Source organism: Salvelinus namaycush, chromosome 2 (assembly GCF_016432855.1).
Source record: "Salvelinus namaycush isolate Seneca chromosome 2, SaNama_1.0, whole genome shotgun sequence".
Taxonomy (NCBI): Eukaryota; Metazoa; Chordata; class Actinopteri; order Salmoniformes; family Salmonidae; genus Salvelinus; species Salvelinus namaycush.
Window position 1 is genome coordinate 64,765,475 of NC_052308.1, and position 20,968 is coordinate 64,786,442.

A 20,968-nucleotide genomic window follows, 5' to 3' on the forward strand; every position below is an offset into this window, starting at 1 on the left:
CTAGCTAATTAACGAACAATGTAACTATGTATTTGAGAGACAAGTGCTCATTGTGCAAATGTATTTATGTTTTCAATAAACATTGGAGACAAAATATAGTTTACATGTTGTCAACAATCTAAGCCAACCCTGTCTGTTTTGCCCAATAGTCCGCTACAGTGGGCGGGTCATAATACCTATAAAACCTAGCGGTAAAACATGGAAATAACTCCATACACTTTTCACGTTGGGAATTTTACAAACACTTTAAATTAAGTGTGTGTTTGGTGTAGGCTTACCTTGCTGTGACGTTTTGACAGCCGTTTAAATCTCTCTCAGACAAGGTGAGTTTTATCAATATATTTGCCTCAATTTACTCTCACATTCGAAACGCTAATTACCAACATAGAAGACCTCAGCAAGCGCAATCAGAGACCTGTATCCAATCCAAGATGATTCCATGTGCTGTATTTAAATTAATTGAATAAAGTGTAGAAATTATTCTGTCCCCTTTCTCTGTCTTAGTTAGCGACTGACTACACTTTAGCTAGTTAGTTAGCAAAGCAGTAGATTAGAAGATATGTTTGTATTACTTTGCCTAGATAATTGTTCAGCTAGCAGAGCAGTAGATCATAAAATAATGTTGTATTACTTAGCCTAGATAATTGTTTGTACAGTATGTCGACTGTGGTGTCTATTTCAGACCTTATGGCATTTTTAAAGGATAAGCATAAGAGCATTAAAAAGGCAGAAGACCACTATAAGCTTGGCCATGAGGAGAAGTACAGCCAGAGTGACGGGCAATTTACCGGTTTGGTCAGGGCCATGAGGGATAGTTTATCCTGTGTCAGTGAGTTAAAAAATACAATGTTTTATACTGCTGTCAACATTCTACAGGGAAGAGCTACTTTATCAATTATACAGTGCATTCGGAAAGTATTCAGACCTCTAGACTTTTCCCACATTTTGTAACATTACAGCCATATTCTAAAATGAATTTAATCAATGTTTTTCATCATCAATCTACACACTACCCCATAATGACCAAGTGAAAACAGATTTTTAGACATTTTGGCACATTTATAAAACAGAAACCTTATTTACATAAGTATTCAGACCCTTTGCTAAGAGACTAGAAATGTATCTCGGGTGCATCCTGTTCCATTGATCATCCTTGATATGTTTCTACAACTTGATTAGAGTTCACCTGTGGTAAATTCAATTGATTGTACATGATTTGGAAAGGTACACGCCTGTCTATATAAGGTCCCACAGTTGCCAGTGCATGTCCTAGAGCTGGCCGCCCCGGCCAAACTGAGCAATCGGGGGAGAAGGGCCTTGGTCAGGGAGGTCAGCAAGAACCCAATGGTCACTGACAGCTCCAGAGTACCTCTGTGGTGATGGGAGAACCTTCCAGAAGGACAATCATCTCTGCAGCACTCCACCAATCAGGCCTTTATGGTAGTGGCCAGACTGAAGCCACTCCTCAGTAAAAGGCATATGACAGCCCGCTTGGAGTTTGCCAAAAGGAACCTAAAGACTCTGACCACAAGATTCTCTAGTCTGATGAAACCAAGATTGGACTCTTTAGCCTGAATGCCAAGCGTCACGTCTGGAGGAAACCTGGCAGCATCCCTAGGGTGAAGCATGGTGGTGGCAGGATCATGCTGTGGGGATGGTTTTCAGCGGCAGGGACTGTGAGACTAGTCAGGATCGAGGGAAAGATGAACGGAGCAAAGTACAGAGATTGTTGATGAAAACCTGCTCAGGACCTCAGACTGAAGAAACAGTTGAATCAATTTTATAGTAAGGCTATAATGTAACAAAATGTGGGGGGAAATCAAGGGCTCTGAATCCGTTCCGAATGCACTGTATAATCATTCATCAGATTACCCCGGATAAAAGACTTGGATGAGTGATAACTCCGTTCTAGAATGTTGTCATGAGACTGAATCTAAATATCTATTGACATCCAGAATTGAATTGTTTAGACATCCAGCGTGTATTGTAGTTTCATAACCAATCTTGAAAGGCTTTACTTATTCGGAGTGGTACATGCATTGTCTTGATTTATGGGATCCTTCCCACTATTTGATTGATGTGTCAAGTGTTATCAATTAAATGTTTAATGAAAAACTGCACTTGTCATGTTAAAATGACAGTTAAATATTCTACAGCTGTAATGTCATCAATCAAATCAAACTTTACTCATGAACATCCACAATGGATCAAATTTAATGGTGAAAAAACTATTGGAACCATTTCCCTGTTTGACCACTAGGTTTTATGGGTATTATGACAACTCCACTGTGTCCCACAGTGGACCTGTCATTGTACCCATAAAACCATTGTGGATTTGAGAAACACTTCAAAAAATGGCTGTGTTTCGTGTAGACTTACACTGGCGTGATGTTTTGAAAATGGTGCAAATCTCTCTTGGACAAGGTGACTTTTATCAATATATACACATGTATTTTCCCGCCAAAAATGAAATGCTAATCTGTAATCATACAGAACTACAAATGTCTGTCTCAAGCTTCACATCTCACCAGGGCCATGATGATCTGAATCTCTGGATTAACTGCTAAATTTAGTAAATCATAAATTGGTTCAAGTTATTTAAATGGACAATTCTGTGAACTGTCTTCTTGGGAAAGTTTTTCATAAAAAAATTGCCTGTTATCTAGCTAGGTAGCTCATGGTTGGTTGGTTAATTAGTTAGCAACATTAGACTGCTATTCGCCATCTAGCCAGGCTATTTGCCTAGCCATTTAAATGCATGAGAAATTCCTAAAAACAAGTTTCTTTCTTTGGCTTTTATAAACCAACAGTCTAGCATGGTAGCTAACTTGGGGAAGCTATGGCTAGGTGTTCTTGACAATCAAATACAAATGTATTTGTCACATACACGTGTTTAGCAGATGTTAATGCGAGTGTAGCGAAATGCTTGTGCTTCTAGTTCCGACAGTGCAGTAATATCTAACAATTCCCCAACAACTACCTAATACACAAATCTACAGGGGAGAATAAGAATATGTATATGGATGAGTGATGGCCGAGTGGCATAGGCAAGGTGCAATAGATGGTATAAAATATAGTATATACATGTGATATGAGTAATGTAAGATATGTAAACATTATTAAAGTGGCATTATTTAGAGTGCATTGTATAAAGTGACTAGTGATCCATTTATTAAAGTGGCCAGTGATTGGGTCTCAATGTAGGCAGCAGCCTCTCTGAGTTAGTGATTGCTGTTTAGCAGTCTGATGGCCTTGAGATAGAAGCTGTTCTTCAGTCTCTCGGTCCCAGCTTTGATGCACCTGTACTGACCTCGCCTTCTGGATGGTAGCGGTGTGAACAGGCAGTGGCTCGGGTGGTTGATGTCCTTAATTATCTTTTTGGCCTTCCTGTGACATCGGGTGCTGTAGGTGTCATGGGTAGGTAGTTTGCCCCGGTGATGCGTTGTGCAGACTGCACCACCCTCTGGAGAGCCTTGCAGTTGCCGTACCAGGCTGTGATACAGCCCGACAGACTGCTCTCGATTGTGCATCTGTAAACGTTTGTCAGGGTTTTGGGTGACAAGCCAAATTTCTTCAGCCTCCTGAGGTTGAAGAGGCACTTGCGCCTTCTTCACCACACTGTCTGTGTGGGTGGACCATTTCAGTTTGTCTGTGATGTGTATACCGAGGAACTTAACTTTCCATCTTCTCCACTGCTGTCCCTTTGATGCAGATAGGGGGCTGCTCCCTCTGCTGTTTCCTGAAGTCCACGATCATCTCCTTTGTTTTGTTGATGTGTGAGACGTTGTTTTCCTGACACCACACTCCGAGTGCCCTCACCTCCTCCCTGTAGGCTGTCTCGTCGTTGTTGGTAATCAAGCCCACTACTGTTGTGTCGTCTGCAAACTTGATGATTGAGTTGGGGGCGTGCGTGGCCACACAGTCGTGGGTGAACAGGGAGTACAGGAGGGGGCTGAGCACCCACCCTTGTGGGGCCCCAGTGTTGAGGGTCAGCGAAGTGGAGATGTTGTTTCCTACCTACACCACCTGGGGGCGGACCGTCAAAGTCCAGGATCCAATTGCACAGGGTGGGGTTGAGACCCAGGGCCTCAAGCTTGATGATGAGCTTGGAGGGTACTATGGTGTTGAAAGCTGAGCTGTAGTCAATGAACAGCATTCTTACATAGGTATTCCTTTTGTCCAGATGGGATAGGGCAGTGTGCAGGCGATTGCGTCGTCTGTGGACCTGTTGGGACGGTATGCAAACTGAAGTGGGTCTAGGGTGGCCGGTAAGGTGGAGGTGATATGATCCTTGACTAGTAACTAGTAATGTTTTTGTCTGTGGGTGAGGGGTGGGTAGCCTACTTGACTTGTAGCTACCCTAGCTAGCTGAATTATTTTAGTCTGGCTTTGAGGTTTCAGAGATGGACAGATTCATCCTCTCGAGTCAAGTGTGTTTACTGCGGGAAAACATTGTTTGCTGTTACCCTCTGGACAGCAGATCATTAGTATGGGCAAGGTTATGTAACCTTATTTATGACTGAATGGTGTAAAAACGATTGTAACCATTTCCGTGTTTGACCGCTAGGTTTTATGGGTATTATGACTCATACTATGCTAGACCAATGCATTATGGTGCGTTCAAGACAACTGGGAACTCTGAAAAATACAAGGTGAAATCATGACGTCAGTGATCTTCAGGTCAGAAAGCCCGAGCTCTAGAAAGAGGCCAGAGTTCTCGAGTTGGAATTCCGAGTTGGATGACTGTTCAAAATGATTTTTCCCAGGCAGAGCTATTTTTTTTTCTCAAGTTCCCAGTTGTCTTGAACACACAAGTTGTAAGTCTGAGATTTCTGAGTTCCCAGTTGTTGGTAATGTATGGAACTGAGTCATGATCAAGGGCTGATGCTATGTATTGGCCAATGAGAGGCTTTGAAAGCACCGGTCAGCAATAATGGCACTCCTCAGAAGAAGCAGGTTTGAATTAAATGGTTCAAGGACAAAATTCCATTTATGTAGCTTTAGATAATATAATTTTAAAGTGCATTAAGGTGTCTGTAATAGAATAAACGTGGCAAAACAAATGTAGACCTGAATGAATTTCTATAGCTTCCAAAATATTTTTTACAATGGTGGGGGAGTGGCAAGATGGTCTGGTCTGCTCAGCTAGTTAATTGACTATACATCATATGAAACAGAAAAAATGGCGCGAGTGAGATGTTTTGCTTGCTCTTCCATCTCTAGTGAAGCTACGGGATGTGGTCGAGAGCATCCCGTCTGCGCGCAGTGCTGCGCAAGAGTTGTCTGACATCATCATAAATGATCTCTGTTTATATTGTGCAGTGTTATGAGTTGTAGGTTTAAGGCAGCCCTGCATGCCTTTCACTTGTCAGAACTGCATATTGCACTACACTCAGGTGAATATGTCCAAAACCAAACCACCACTTTGCATTTAGGAAAGTGACATCTTTTGTGCTTTAGAATAACTTATAGTTCCAGAAGTAAGACTATCATAATGAATTTAGATTGCAACTTTTAAGGCTTTGGGACCAATAAGGGGGACTCTGAAATTAAATTGACATGTCGGTGAAGATCTTTGTCTGAATGAAAAGTATTCCAACATAATTTACTGATATATATATATATATATAAAAAATTAACATTACTTTTTGTATTTTTTTTTGTTGGACTTTGACATCCCAAACTTGAAATGTCTCAGAACTGTTGTTACTCAGATTGTCGGGTTCAACAGAAAAACAAGACTAATAGTTTTTTCAAAGCTGTAACTCAATGTGACTGATTTTCACATTCTTCGCTTAGCTTGTAAACATTACAACATGAGCAAAGGAGCAAATTCCACTTTTCTGGTGTTGTCCTCTTTGAATGTCCTAAACAATCACTGAATCAAAGTTGAGGAACATTGTTACTTTTGTGGTGAGTAAACATTCCTCTGTAGCCCATTGTGTATCCATATGAATAATTTCATTTGGATATTGGATTTATTGTATTTGTATTGTTGAATAGTGTTTAAATACACAAAAATTGTAAACATTACTATAACATTTGTTGCGGTAGGTCCTGAGATACGTAAGAACTTGCACATAAGGGGGTATTTTGGATCAGAGCAAAATGTGATTGGAGATACAATAACTCAAAGGTTTGAGAACCACTGTTATACACAACCATTGCTGTGGACCAAATGTGATTACAATGGATAATCTCTGCAGACAAAATTACTTTATACTGTACAATAGACTTTTTGTATCAAAATAATTTTTGCAAGTCTCTAAAATTGTCTTCAGTTGATAAGCACATCATAGCTGCCATTTGAGGATGCAAACAGGTGTTTGATGCAACAGGTGCAATAGGATGCAAACAGCTGTGGTTCAGAATAACCTAGCCCTTGATCATGGGGGGGGGGGGGGGGGGGATTTGTTAAGATCCCAGATGCTCGGTCTGAACCTTAATATGCAACGCGTTTGGTACTGTTTTGGAAGCATAAGGACCTTATCTTTCATATCAGTGAGAAATAATTTTCAAAAAACAAAAGGTTAAATTGATACACACCTTGATATGGCCATGTGGGAACACTAACCCTATCTCAATGTTACAGCGCTTGTTTACGAAAACAGGCCGAAGACTAGGCGACCACCTGTGCTAATTGGCTATCTAGCATGCTCCGAACACCCAGTTGTGGAAAAAGTACTCAAGTACTTCTTGTACTTGAGTAAAAGTAAAGATACCTTTTTTAATAGAAAATTATTCAAGTGAGTCACCCAGTAAAATACTACTTCAGTAAAAGTATTTGGTTTTTAAATATACTTAAGTATCAAAAGTATAAATCATTGAAAATTCCTTATATTAAGCAAACCAGACAGCACCCATTTTTAAATATATTTATTTATGGATAGCCAACGCTCAGATATAATTTACAAACGAAGCATTTGTGTTTAGTGAATCCGTCAGATCAGAGACAGTCGGGATGACCAGGGAGGTTCTCTTGATAAGTGTGAATTGGACCATTTTCCTGTCCTGCTAAGCATTCAAAATTAACTTTTGGGTGTCTGGGAAAATGTAAAAGTACATTTTCTAAAAGTTGTCAAAAATATAAATAGTAAAGTACAGATACTTAAACTACTGAAGTAGCAATTTAAAGTATTATTACTTAAGTACTTTACACAACTGCGAACACCTGTGTAAGCGTAACTCGGGAAGTGTAATTTCGTTGGATGGAAGTACCCTTGGCTGTATTGATCTGTGCAGAACTGCTACAGTAAATATCTTTCTTTATTTGAACGATTCTTTCTCGCTGATAAAAGATAAGGGTCATATGTTTCAAAATCCGTATCGCAAGCGATGATTATTGACATTTCTAAAGGTTAAAGCACAGAGTCAGGATTGTAGTTCACGAGGCAGCCATGGGCAGAATGGCTGCCTAGAATGGCAGAAAGGCTGCCTAGCGTTTGAGAGCTAAGAGTAACCTAACCTTTAACCTACAAGTATTAGTCTGAACTTGGAAACTGACATTTCCGACTTACTAACTGGGGGTAGTTGATGGTGTTATTACAGATGACCAAAAATTAATCGCTAAACACTGTAGCAATTTTTACAGAAAATTGTATAGCTCTACGTACTGTCAGGAATCCGCAAATGTTTTTTTAACTCACTGAATAATGTTCACTCTATCAGTGATATAGAATCTAAACAGTGTGATGAACCCATCAAAGTTGAAGAGATTATAGAGTCTATCAAACATCTAAAGAACACTAAATCACCAGGTGTTGATGGAATTACATCAGAATTTTACAAATTGTTTTCTGAACAAGTAGCTCCCTTCCTATTTGAAGTCTTTTTAGAGAGTATTAAAAACAATGTTCTCCCTCCTACAATGAGTCAGGGGTTAATAACACTGATACATAAGCCTAAAAAAAAAGTGCTGCTCATCGATAACTGGCGTCCAATTTGTCTTCTTAATAATGACTATAAGATATTAGCCTTACTACTTGCAAAAATAATTAAAGAAGTCCTGGATGCAATCATTGAAACACAGTCTGGCTTCATGAGGAACAGACATATGTCAGACTAGTATTAGACATACTTGACTACTAAGACCTAATAACTGAGGATAGCTTCATATTATTTTTAGATTTTTATAAAGCATTTAACACAGAACATCAGTTTCTCTTCCACTCCCTTGAGACTTGGCTTTGGGGATTTTTTCTGTAAGGCTATTAAGACTCTCTGCAAATGGTAACAGCTCTATCAAATTGAAATATGGCACCTCACCTAGATTTGAGTTAAAGAGAGGAATTAGGCAAGGTTGTCATATCTCCCCGTACCTGTTTTTATTAATCACCCAACTTCTTGCAAATTCTTTAAATAATAGTCCTGTACAAGGTATTTCCATAGCTGGTAAAGAAATTATTATAAGCCAGCTGGCTGATACTACACTTTTTCTGAAAGACGCTAACCAAATTCCCATATCGATCAATGTGATACAATCCTTTTCCAAAGTGTCTGGTCTATCTTAACATTAATAAATGTGAACTCATAGCTGTCAAAGATTGTGTGACACCTTCCTATTATGGTATTCCAGTAAAATAATAACTTACATATTTAGGCATAACCATTACAAAGGATCAGAAGTCTAGAGGCTTACTAAATTTGAACCCTCTTATTAAAAATACCCAGAAGAAGCTAAATCAATGGCTACAGAGGGACTTATCTTTAAAAGGAAGAGTCCTAATAACCAAGGCCGAAGGTATCTCTAGACTAACATATGGCGCTCTATCTTTATATCTTGACAGTAAAATAAGCAAGGAGATAGACCAGATGCTTTTCAACTTTCTGTGGAGAAACCGTACCCATTACATTAGGAAAAATGTTGTAATGAACACTTATGAAAATGGTGGACTGAATTTTCTGGACTTTACTACTTTAAATAATACTTTTAAGATCAATTGGATAAAACAATTCCTAAGACCCACTTCTATCTGGAATTGTATTCCTCATGTCTTCTCTACTTTTGGTGGCCTTAACTTCATGTTGTTTTTCAATTATAATATTGACAAAATTCAAGTCAAACTTTCTGCTTTTCATCGGCAGGTTTTCTTGTCATGGTCCTTAATTTATAAACACAATTTTTCTCCACACAGATATTATATATGGAATAATCGGGATATATTGTATAAAAATACTTTTGTTTTTAGAATATTGGTTCCGAAATAATATCCTATTGGTGAGCCAACTGGTAAATGCAGAGGGTCTTTTACTCAGTTATAAGGAATTCTTATCACTTTACAAGGTCCCTGTAACACCTAAAGATTTTGCAATTGTTTTAGACGCCATTCCCTCAGGTGTTGCTCTGTTATTCAGGAACGTGTCAAGACCTGACCCTCAGAGCCTACCTTCTATTGACCCTGTTGACTCATCAGTAGGAAAGATTTGTTTCCCTTTTGGTCCATTCAACAGAGCGATACAAACCTTGTTTCAGCAGGATGTTGTATCTATACCTTATGTCATGCCTTATTGGAATGGATTTATTGACAATATCTGTTGGGGAAAAGTTTGGAAGTTGCCACACACATACCTACTTGTTAACAAAATTAAGGAAGTTTCCTTTGAAATTATTCATAAATATTATCCTGCCAACCACTATATGAAGACATTTAAGGAAAACATCAACTCAAATTGCTCCTTTTGTAATGACCACCCAGAAACAGTGTTGCATCTTTTGGCATTGTATTCATGTAAGAAAACTGTGACAAGACATCAGTAGATTTATAATTGAACACATTTATGAAGATTTTACACTATTGTGAAGAGATGTACTGCTTGGATTCTTTACATAAGATAGAAATAAGCTGAAACAATTTTATGTAATTAATTTCATTATTCTTTTGGCCAATTTCATATACACATGTAAATTTACAAACAAAAAAACAAATTCTTACCCTACAAAAAGAAATTGAACTGTATTTTCAGACAGTTTAATACTCTACTAACAAAAAAGCTGTTAGAATTGTAAGTGTATGTATGGTCCTTATGTAATTGTAATGTGATATTGTACCCCCTAGCTCGATTGCCCATTGTATATAATCTATATATACTTGTGTTCCCTCATGTACTTTCTGTATTGATTTGTTAATAAAAATAATTAAAAATAATAATAACTGGGGGTAGTTAATTAAACAGTACAGGACTTGGACCAGGAAGTGGGCGGGACAAAACAAACAGCAGGTATGTGCAACCAGTTAGCAAGTCGGACATTTTGGCGTTTCCTAGTTCCCACTAGCACGTGAATGCACCATTAGACTTTTCCATGTTCTTATTGCCCCTGATGATCCATTATGCAAATGCTTAACATTTCATATTTTGGCACTTGCAGGGCTCTACAGGGCGACCATTTTACTCGCGAACAGAAAGGTCATGAGCACGTACCCGCCTACTTCCTGGTCCAAGCCCAGTACTGTTTATGAATGGGCTTTCAGTTTATATAATCACATTATTGAAAATTGGGTCATTTAAGAAATGTTAAATAATATTCGTGTTCATGGATTAATTTACCTTTAACCAATGCCTTTTATGAAGGTTTTCGAATATGAAGGGGAAAAAACGCTCAGATAGAAGTAAATATAATTGTACATATCTTAAAGGACAACGTTTTCATGAATTTGATAGTCAAATATATTTTTGAACTAAACCAAGAGACCACAGCCTCTTTTCAAATGGGAACAATTGAGTTATTGTGGGCAGAAAAGCAATGACGTGTGGCGAGCTAGTGAGTTCCTATTGATGCGTTCTAGCATATATTTTTGCATATTTCCGTTAGGGAACGCCTACTCTGAAGAACGCTGTGCAATTAAATTTGCCTTTGCACTCCTAAACGACGCAATTAAAAAAAACTCTGTTCGTAACAGATTTTTAGTTTTGTGAACCGAACTATATTGAGATCAAATGTTTCATCGATGAAAGTTTGCAGAATGTCGGTAAAAATCCATCTCGTTCCATCTTCTCCCACTGCCGGCCACTGGGCCGCTTCCTCTGAGTGGAAACGCAAAGCGGATGCTTCATATTGATACATCCGGTAAGATGTCTGTCTCATTGTTCTATGATATAAGTCCGTTAAAAAAACAGTACGGACCTTGAACAAGAAAGTAAGCAGGACAACGCGCAGCTCAACGAGCCAATAGTAGCCGAGTTCAATTTTGCGTAGCTGAACGCGCCAATCATAGCCTAGTCAGAGGCTGGAACCGCGAGCCTTTGAGACGAGTAGCTACCGTGCGCCCGTTTTGGCTCGCGACTAAAGGAGAATGAAGAGCATCCAATTGCATTTTAGGCGACAATGTCAACAGGATCCCGAGGAGGCCAGTGATCTTGTCGATATTGATTTTGCCGAGCCACCAGCAACACAAGATGAAGATTCGGCTAGCAGTAGCCTTAACACGGCCACCGGCTTTGCCCCGGTTTCGCCAACCACTGCCGGTGGGAAACAATACAAATACAACGCACAGTGGGAGAAAGCTTTCCCGTGGTTGCATTTTGAAGGAAATGTTATGTTTTGCAAATATTGCAAGGCCGAACCACAACTTGCAGGCAAGCTTTCTTCATTTGTGGTGGGGAATCCTCACCTGAAGAAGGACACTGTTAAAAAACACAACGCGTCGAAAAAGCACATTGAGTGCAGAGAGAACCACATCAAGAGTACCAACGAATACCCGATGACAGTTCAGTCGGCTCTGAGGAGGCAGGTGAGGATTTCGGAAGAAGATGAGAGAAGATAATTATTAACTGGGTGGTTAGAGCCCTGAATACTGATTGGCTGACAGCCGTGGTATATCAGACCATATATCACGGGTATGACAAAACACTTATTTTTACTGCTCTAGTTAAGTTGATAACCAGTTCATAATAGCAATAAGGCACCTCGGTGAGGTTGTGGTATATGGCCATATGTCCAGGCACGAGGGGTGTGGTATATGTCCAGGCACTCCCCGATGCGTCGTGAATAAGAATTGGCTATATACCACACCCCCTCGAGCATTATTGCATAAATATAGCATGCTTGATCACTACATTTCGACCAATGAAATGGGAACTCGAAAAAAAACAAGATCAAATCATGTCAGTTATCTTCAGGTCATAAAGTCGATGCCCGAGTTTCCGAGTTGGAATTACCGTGAAAAATATTTTTTTTTACCAGTCGGGGCTTGTTTCCCCCCCCCCCCCCCCCCCAGACGTTGCATTTGTCAACCAATGGTTGCGTACCACATCGACTGACAGATTGCAACAACATATGTGGTTAGCAGATACTTAAAATACCTGTCCGGCCGTTGTAAGATATGGCATGCGTAAGCAACGCCTGGGCAGAGGAACGCGTCCATATAGCTCGCCAGCTAGTTGTCCTAAGAAACGGAAAGGAGTTACCTCTGTTTCGTTCAGCCATTCATATGGGGGAAGTGAATGGGGTTTCGGGATAAACGCCGAAAATAAGGTCTAGGAGTTCTTCTACTTTTTGTTTTGCGACTATCAGTCCGTTAGCATGACCTTTATGAATTGTGAAGCCTTTATGTGCTCAGCCCCCAGCTGTGCCCTGGACACCATATGTGAATTGATTGCCACCCAACTATCTTCAGAGTTCGTACTGTTAGGTGACCTAAACTGGGATATGTTTAGCACCCCGGCCATCCTACAATCTAAGCTAGATGCCCTCAATCTCACACAAATGATCAAGGAACCTACCAAGTACAGCCCTAAATCTGTTAACACGGGCACACTCATAGATATCATCCTGACCAACTTGCCCTCTAAATACACCTCTGCTGTCTTTAACCAGGATCTCAGCGATCACTGCCTCATTGGCTGCATCCGTAATGGGCCCGCGGTCACACGACCGCCCCTCATCACTGTCAAACATTCCCTAAAACACTTCAGCGAGCAGGACTTTCTAATTGACCTGGCCCGGGTATCCTGGAAGGATATTGACCTCATCCCGTCAGTAGAGGATGCCTGGTTGTTATTTAAAAGTGCTTTCCTCACCATCTTAAATAAGCATGCTAAGAACAGATATAGCCCTTGGTTTACTCCAGACTTGACTGCCCTTGACCAGCTCAAAAGCAGCCTGTGGCGTACTGCATTAGCATCGAATAGCCCCTGGGATATGCAACTTTTCAGGGAAGTCAGGAACCAATATACACAGTGTTACAGAAATCTGCATCCTGTAGCACTAATTCCAAAAAGTTTTGTCACACCGTAAAGTCCATGGAGAATAAGAGAACCTCCTCCCCACTGCACTGAGGCTAGGAAATGCTGTCACCACCGATAAACCTGCGATAATCGAATTTCATTAAGCATTTTTCTACGGCTGGCCATGCTTTCCACCTGGCTACCCCTACCCCGGCCAACAGCTCTGCCCCCCTCCCCCCACCACTACTCCTTCACCCAAATCCAGATGGCTGATGTTCTGAAAGAGCTGCAAAATCTGGAACCCTACAAATCAGCTGGGCTAGACAATCTGTACCCTCTCTTTCTAAATTTATCTGCCGAAATTGTTGCAACCCCTGTTATTAGCCTGTTCAACCTCTTTCGTATCGTCTGAGATCCCTAAAGATTGGGGAACTGACGCGGTCATCCCCCTCTTCAAAGGGGGAGACACTCTAGACCCAAACTGTTATAGACCTATATCCATCCTGCCCTGCCTTTTTAACGTCTTCGAAAGCCAAGTTAACAAATCAGATCACCGACCATTTCGAATCCCACCGTACCTTCTCCACTATGCGATCTGTTTTCCGAGCTGGTCATGGGTGCACCTCAGCCATGCTCAAGGTCTTAAACGATATCATAACCGCCATAGATAAAAGACAGTACTGTGCAGCCGTTTTCATCGACCTGGTCAAGGCTGTCGCCTCTGTCAATCACCGCATTCTTATCGGCAGACTCAACAGCCTTGGTTTCTCAAATGACTGCCTCGCCTTGTTCACCAACCACTTCTCAGACAGAGTTCTGTGTGTCAAATCGGAGAGCCTGTTGTCCGGACCTCTGGCAGTCTCTATGGGGGTGCCACAGGGTTCAATTCTCGGGCCGCCTCTTGCTGCTGGTGATTCTCTGATCCACCTCTACGCCGACGACACCGTTCTTTATACATCTGGCCCTTCCTTGGACACTGTGCTAACAAACCTCCAAACGAGCTTCAATGCCATAAAACACTCCTCCCGTGGCCTCCAACTGATCTTAAATGCTAGTAAAACTAAATGCATGCTTTTCAACCGCTTGCTGCCTAGCATCACTACTCTGGACGGTTCTGACTTAGAATATGTGGACTACAAATACCTAGGTGTCTGGTTAGACTGTAAACTCTCCTGCCAGACTCACATTAAGCATCTCCAATCCAAAATTAAATCTAGAATCGGCTTCCTATTTCCCAACAAAGCCTCCTTCACTTATGCTGCCAAACATACCCTCGTAAAACTGACCATCCTACCGATCCTCGACTTCGGCGATGTCATTTACAAAATAACCTCCAACACTCTACTCAGCAAACTGGATGTAGTTTATCACAGTGCCATCCGTTTTGTCACCAAACCCCCATATACTACCCAACACTGCGACCTGTATGCTCTCGTTGGCTGGCCCTCGCTACATATTTGTTGGCAAACCCACTGACTCCAGGTCATCTAAGTCTTTGCTAGGTAAAGCCCAACCTTATCTCAGCTCACCGGTCACCATAGCAACACCCACCCGTAGCACGCGCTCCAGCAGGTATATTTCACTGGTCACCCCCAAAGCCAACACCTTCTTTGGCCGCCTTTCCTTCCAGTTCTCTGCTGCCAATGACTGGAACGGATTGCAAAAATCACTGAAGTTGGAGTCTTATCTCCCTGACTAACTTTAAGCATCAGCTGTCAGAGTACCTGTACACAGCCTATCTGTAAATAGCACACCCAACTACCTCATCCCCATATTGTTATTTATTTTGTTGCTCTTTTGCACCCCAGTATCTCTACTTGCACATCATCATCTGCACATCTATCACTCCAATGTTAATGCTAAATTGTAATTATTTTGCCACTATTGGCCTATTTATTGCCTTACCTCCTAACCTTACTACATTTACACACGCTGTACATAGATTTTTCTATTGTGTTATTGACTGCATGTTTGTTTATCCCATGTAACTGTTGTTTTTGTCGCACTGCTTTGCTTTATCTTGGCCAGGTCACAGTTGTAAATGAGAACTTGTTCTCAACTGGCCTACCTGGTTAAATAAAGGTGAAATTTAAAAAAATACCAAAAATAAATAAATCCCATATTTGAAATATGATATGCCTACTTGTCTTTGAAAATTAATTTTATTAGGCTATACATTATTGCTGCCCTTCATGAGTCATCCAAATAAGCATTTGATATTAAATACTCCAGGAATCCAATATGATTTGAGATTTTAGTATTGCGTTAGGCAGAGATGATAAGGGGACTCAACTCCTAAATGCGTCATATTTTGTCTATATAGAGTCAGATGATGAAGGATCTACAACCAGTAGGCAATGCAGGTTGTGGCAATGAAATTCAAATAGCAAATCTTACTCAAAACTTTCTTCAAATGTTGGCAGCCCTGTAATGGGTAGGATTCTGTTTTCACGTGCAAAGGTGAGTGCTTTTGATAGTGTTTTTATCTGCCTTTTATGGAAAAGAGATGTATATTTCTGAACGATAGACCATGCTGCCTTGTTTATAACATGACCGGAGCAGCGCAGATTACGGTTCGATTTGAGAAGAGCGCTCCTCCCTCACCACTTTTGCCCGTTCCCCACGCAGGCCATAGACCGGTGCACCTCGGTTCTGCTTAATCCTTAATCGAACACTGCCATTGCAAAGAGTGTTCTGTAAGCCACGCCCCAGTGGGCAGAGCTAGGCATGTTGCTTTGTTCACTGGGACACATTTTATTACCGAGATAGGCCTGTCGTTTTACAATGGGTCTGCGGTGGTTCTGTTTAGTTAATCTAATATTTCAGAACATGTGTATTGCAGTTAATTTTGTCTATGACTTAAGTAAAATATATTTGAGTAACAAACAGGGAAACAAGTCCTAGACACTTCTCAATAGAAAGTGTTCTGCCAAAGGGGGGCGCTGTTTAACAGAATTCTTTGGATTATCTAGTGACCACCAGTGCTCGGTATAAATAGCTTTTTCACAAGAGACCTGGTTGACATAATTTACATTGTTATAGACACTTTGTACTTTTCACAACAAAAAAGACAGCCATTGTGAATTCATTATGTTTTGTACAGTCTGATTTGGACATTTTGTTCTCTGTTGTAGAGCAAGTAAAATAAAGACTCAACTGGAATTGTGACTAATAGTTTACTAAAGGTTGAGTTCTCTTGATATCAGAGATGTGCCTTACGGCGTCCACATGCTTCCCAGCCGAAACAGTTCGGAAGAGTTTGTGCGTAATATTATGATGGCATTTTGTGATGTTTGTTTTGGACATCGGTTTTGTGTGTTCCCGAACAGCTGAAAAAACCCTCACCGAAGTCTACGCCCCTTTATCGGTGATAGGTCAACAATAAGGATTATTCAATGTCTTTGTCATTCAACAAGAGATTACTAGTTTTCATGCACATTTTTGCATTGAGAAATACTGCACCAAACATCTTAGATGTAAAATTGCGTGACTTTGACTGAATTTATGACCGATTTTGAGTTATTTTAGATTAACTCTGATGAAGTGTGTACTGGCTACGGCATCTCAAAATGGACAAACTCTACTCTTGCAGGTTTTTTTCTTGTTTTTCAAACTTAAGGGAGTATGCAAGCACACTCGTTCGGTTCAGCTAGGAGCCAGCCGAACTGGAGCATGCTGACGCCTTTACCCAGTCTGTTGGGGGGAGCGAAGGGAACGACTTACAGTTAGTAGTGAGTGCATACATTTTCATACTGGTCCCCCATGAGAATCAGACCCACAACCCTGCAAGTGAGCCACACAAGACTGCACAGATGCTAGACCGTGCAATCACAGTTGACTTGAAGTATCAAAATTCATCAATATTACAAGTATTTATTTTATTGACAAGTTGTGTTGAACACAGTGTACATGTGTGTCCAGAGTCTCTCACTCACTGCCTAATCACCTGGGAGCTAACACATCTTCAGCTACCAGCACCTAAGGAATTACAGTCCCTTTGGTTAACCCCAACAAAGGCTAAATACTAGGCCTACATGGCAACAAAAACACTTCCAATTGTTACATGACTGTTCAGAATCTGTAGAATATAAAGATCCACTGGGCTGAATTGTCATTTAATTATTAGCAATTTATTATAAACATTGACCCATCACACAAGCGCACAAAGGTACACACACCAACAGAATAAAGGATGTTTATTCCGCTATTGCAACAGCCTGGCCCTGTCACGTTTTTGTAAACTGGGGGATAGGCTGGAAAAATATAACCATTCAAATTCATGAAACAGATTTATAGATGGTCTAATACAGATTTAGCTCTTGGGTTATGATAGGCAAGGTTCAATGATTCTGCATTGCTTTCCCATGGATTTGACCTCAACCCTAGTAGTAATAATTTATTGATCCTAACTTGGATGATTGTGTATGTAATGTACAGAGACAGGACAAGGTTCACAATGGTCTTATTGACAACAATGAAGACAACCATACTGTATTTATTTATTTATCTTGCTCCTTTGCACCCCAGTATCTCTACTTGCACATTCATCTTCTGCACATCTACCATTCCAGTGTTTAATTGCTATATTGTAATTACTTCGCCACCTTGGCCTATTTATTGCCTTAACTCTTATCTTACCTCATTTGCACACACTGTATATAGCCTTTCCCCCCCTACTGTATTATTGACTGTATGTTTGTTTACTCCATGTGTAACTCTGTTGTTTGTGTCGAACTGCTTTGCTTTATCTTGGCTAGGTTGCAGTTGTAAATGAGAACTTGTTCTCAACTAGCCTACCTGGTTAATTATATATATTTTTTAAACCAGGGCTGTCTTGTCAATGAGCAGAATTGCCAAATCGGACTGTACAAAACATACAATCAAGACCGCTGTTGTTAATTCGTTGTCATTTGCATTTCATACACTTGACACATTGACCTCATTATACACCATGCATTTCAATAAGGAATCGCAACAGCCTGTTTTCCATCCAGTATTAAATCACGATCATATGTGACCAGCAGGCTCAGACGGTACCCATAGCTAGGCTATAGAGGGTACAAACACTTCAAGACCCTATGGTCAGATGGCTTTTCATAAAGATGCCATGATAAGTAAAGAAATCCACATTTGTGTGTGGGGGGGGGGGTCAGTGACTTGAGGGGGAAACTGAAGCAGTGGAGGCAGCAACAGGCAGATAGAGGGGGGGGGGGGGGGGGACGGCAGGCACGTCCATGTGTCAGCCAGGGTGCCCTCAGCCGTTGTCCTGGGAGATGCAGAGAAATAGAAAAGAGGGGTTAGTGAGCGCATCCCTAAGATCTTACTTATTAGGTCATAGATCAAATTGACTGCAATGTACTTGACTCATATATTAGCTTAACTACACAGAACCACCGCAGACCCATTGCAAAATGAGATTCTATCTCCTTACTACAATGTGTCTAAGTGCACGAACAACATGCCTAGCTCCGCCCACTAGGGTGTGGCTTACAGAGCGCTCTTTGCAATCTGCACTCGTTACCTGTACTCCAGTTATATTACCACACCCGCAGGAGCAGACTGGGATCAGAAATCGGCTGTGGTATTTCTAACACATCGGCCCCCTTGAGGCCACCACACCAGCGTTCTTTGTTTGTGGTGAATCTTAACCTGAAGACGGACACTGTTACAAAGCAACAGGTCGAAAAGCACATTGAGAGCAGGGATTCATTCATACCAGAACTCAGGACATTTTGTAGGGTACAGTTTAAACTACAAACTTAACTATCATCAGTGGATAGCCAGATTTTAAAGCACTGGAACTAACCCCTTTCTCCATTCTTAACAGAACAACTTTCCGGCGTCACGTTTTACCTCCCCTCTCAAGATGACGACTCTACATTATGACTTGTCACACACCCTCCCTCCCCACACGCTGTCCCGGCTGGCACGGGAGTGGCTGGCAGAGGACACACCGAACTTTGACCCTGCAGGGCTGTGTGTGGGGTCACATGAGGTCGAGGCCAGGTTGTTGTGTAAAACGCCGTGCAGCATGCTGGCAGGCAGGCCTTTCTTCACTGCTGTCTTCACTGAGCTCAGCTGCACTGTGGAATGGGCACACAAAGAGGGAGCACAGCTGGGTAAGAGACCAACTATGAACCTGGTCAAAAGCATGCTAGAGGTTTGAGTACACAGATGCCTCACAAATGTGACAACAATACACCAACTCTGATCACACTGCCAAATTCATTTGGAGAAGGTATGGTGGAAACGAGCTTTGAGTTTGGCATTCACAAAATTCCAACTGATTACAATCTAACCATTAGATACAGTTCACTCACATGATGTTTGTAATTTTTAGGTAAACTCTACTTTGACCTCACCTCCACCAGGTCCAGATGCGGTGGCCCAGACTGCTGTGGTCAGAGGCCCAGCAAGATGTATCCTCCTCGGGGAGAGACCGGCCCTCAACTGCCTGGCCCGGGCCTCGGGGATAGCCACCCGCTGCTCCCAGCTACAGAGCATCGTCAGGGAGGCAGGCTGGCATGGCCATGTGGCTGGCACGCGTAAAACCACCCCTGGGTTCCGGCTGGTGGAGAAGTATGCCATGCTGGTGGGCGGCGTGTCCATGCACAGACAGGACCTGAGTGGGATGGTGATGCTGAAAGACAATCATATATGGGCATCAGGGAGTATCACACAGGTAGGCAAGGGTGGATGTCTCAAACTGTACAACATTTGACAGCAACCTATACTATGTTGTGGTTGTCGATTCCTCTGAAATGCTTTCACAAGTGCATGAAAATCAGAGTGCAAGAATACATGTAAGTCTTTCATATTCCAAGATGTACCATTAGATCTGGCCTTTTTCTAATATGAGAGCTGAAGTTTTCCCTCTGTGCATTTTGAATATAAATACATTTTGCATTCTGATCGAGAACTGATTTGATGTAATACCTACCTGTGGGTCTTCCAGGCGGTGAGGGACGCCCGCTCGGTGTGTGGCTTCAGCAGTAAGATTGAGGTGGAGTGCGGCAGCCGGGAGGAGGGCAGTGAGGCGGCCACGGCAGGAGCCGACATCGTCATGCTGGACAACTTTAAGCCACAGGTGAGACTGACGAAGGACTTCCCAAAGGCATCAGGGAAGTAATGTAGAAGAGGTAGACGTACTGGAGGGCTTGTGATAAAGCAGATGACAAATTTCCGTTGGACATTCATGTACATTGGACTATCAATGTAATATTCTTCTTCCTCCTGTATGTCAGTGCTGTGCATTTTGTTCAATCTCTTCTTTCCTACACCGTCTCTTCCGGCCTCTATTCCTCCTCTGTCCCTTCCTCTCTCAGGAACTCCATGCGGCAGCCCAGCTTCTGAAGGAGGAGTTCCCTTCTGTGCTAATCGAGGCCAGTGGAGGGGTGACCCCAGACTCCCTGCCCCAGTATCTCTCCCCCCATGTGGACATCATCTCTCTGGGCTGCATAACCCAGGGCTGCCCCGTGGTAGACTTCTCCCTCAAGGTTCAAAAGCCTGTTGCCTTTCCAATTATTTTCCAATCAAAGTAACTGTGGCAAATCAGGATTTTTGTTAATAAAGTGAAAATAAAAAGCAACGGTCAATTTCCTGACTTTTCAATTTATTTTGCAATGCGGTGTGGTCAGCATGTAACTATGAAACAAGTTTCAGTTTGATTATGGTTAACGTGTACCATTTCCCTGATATGAAGTGGGTGGCTAGGGCATAAAAGACGGGAGGGTTTCAGGAAATCAGTTCCATTTAGGAAGAGATTATCTGGCATTATAACCAGAGTTCTTTCAAGACACGTTGC

At 41.6% G+C, this 20,968-nt stretch overlaps 1 protein-coding gene across 2 annotated transcripts; it reads left to right on the forward strand.

Annotated features, from left to right (window-relative positions):
- The first annotated feature begins 192 nt into the window (after window positions 1-192).
- LOC120066084 (nicotinate-nucleotide pyrophosphorylase [carboxylating]-like) lies at window positions 193-20,764 on the forward strand. 2 transcript variants are annotated; one of them, XM_039017194.1, is made up of 5 exons: window positions 193-323; window positions 18,992-19,283; window positions 19,536-19,846; window positions 20,120-20,251; window positions 20,490-20,764. In XM_039017194.1, exons 2-5 carry the CDS (start codon window positions 19,031-19,033, stop codon window positions 20,703-20,705), a joined length of 912 nt encoding a protein of 303 aa, XP_038873122.1. In that variant the 5' UTR covers window positions 193-323; window positions 18,992-19,030; the 3' UTR covers window positions 20,706-20,764. The 2 variants fall into 2 exon arrangements, with proteins under 2 accessions (XP_038873122.1, XP_038873113.1); XM_039017185.1 differs by lacking the exon at window positions 193-323 and adding an exon at window positions 5,782-5,913.
- Window positions 20,765-20,968: the final 204 nt, after the last annotated feature.

Coding starts and splice junctions, on each gene's coding strand:
- LOC120066084 (XM_039017194.1), top strand. CDS start 19,031: ATGACGACTCTACATTATGACTTGTCACACACCCTCCCTCCCCACACG. Junction 19,847..20,119: donor CATCAGGGAGTATCACACAG/GTAGGCAAGGGT, acceptor TGGGTCTTCCAG/GCGGTGAGGGACGCCCGCTC. Junction 20,252..20,489: donor TGGACAACTTTAAGCCACAG/GTGAGACTGACG, acceptor TTCCTCTCTCAG/GAACTCCATGCGGCAGCCCA.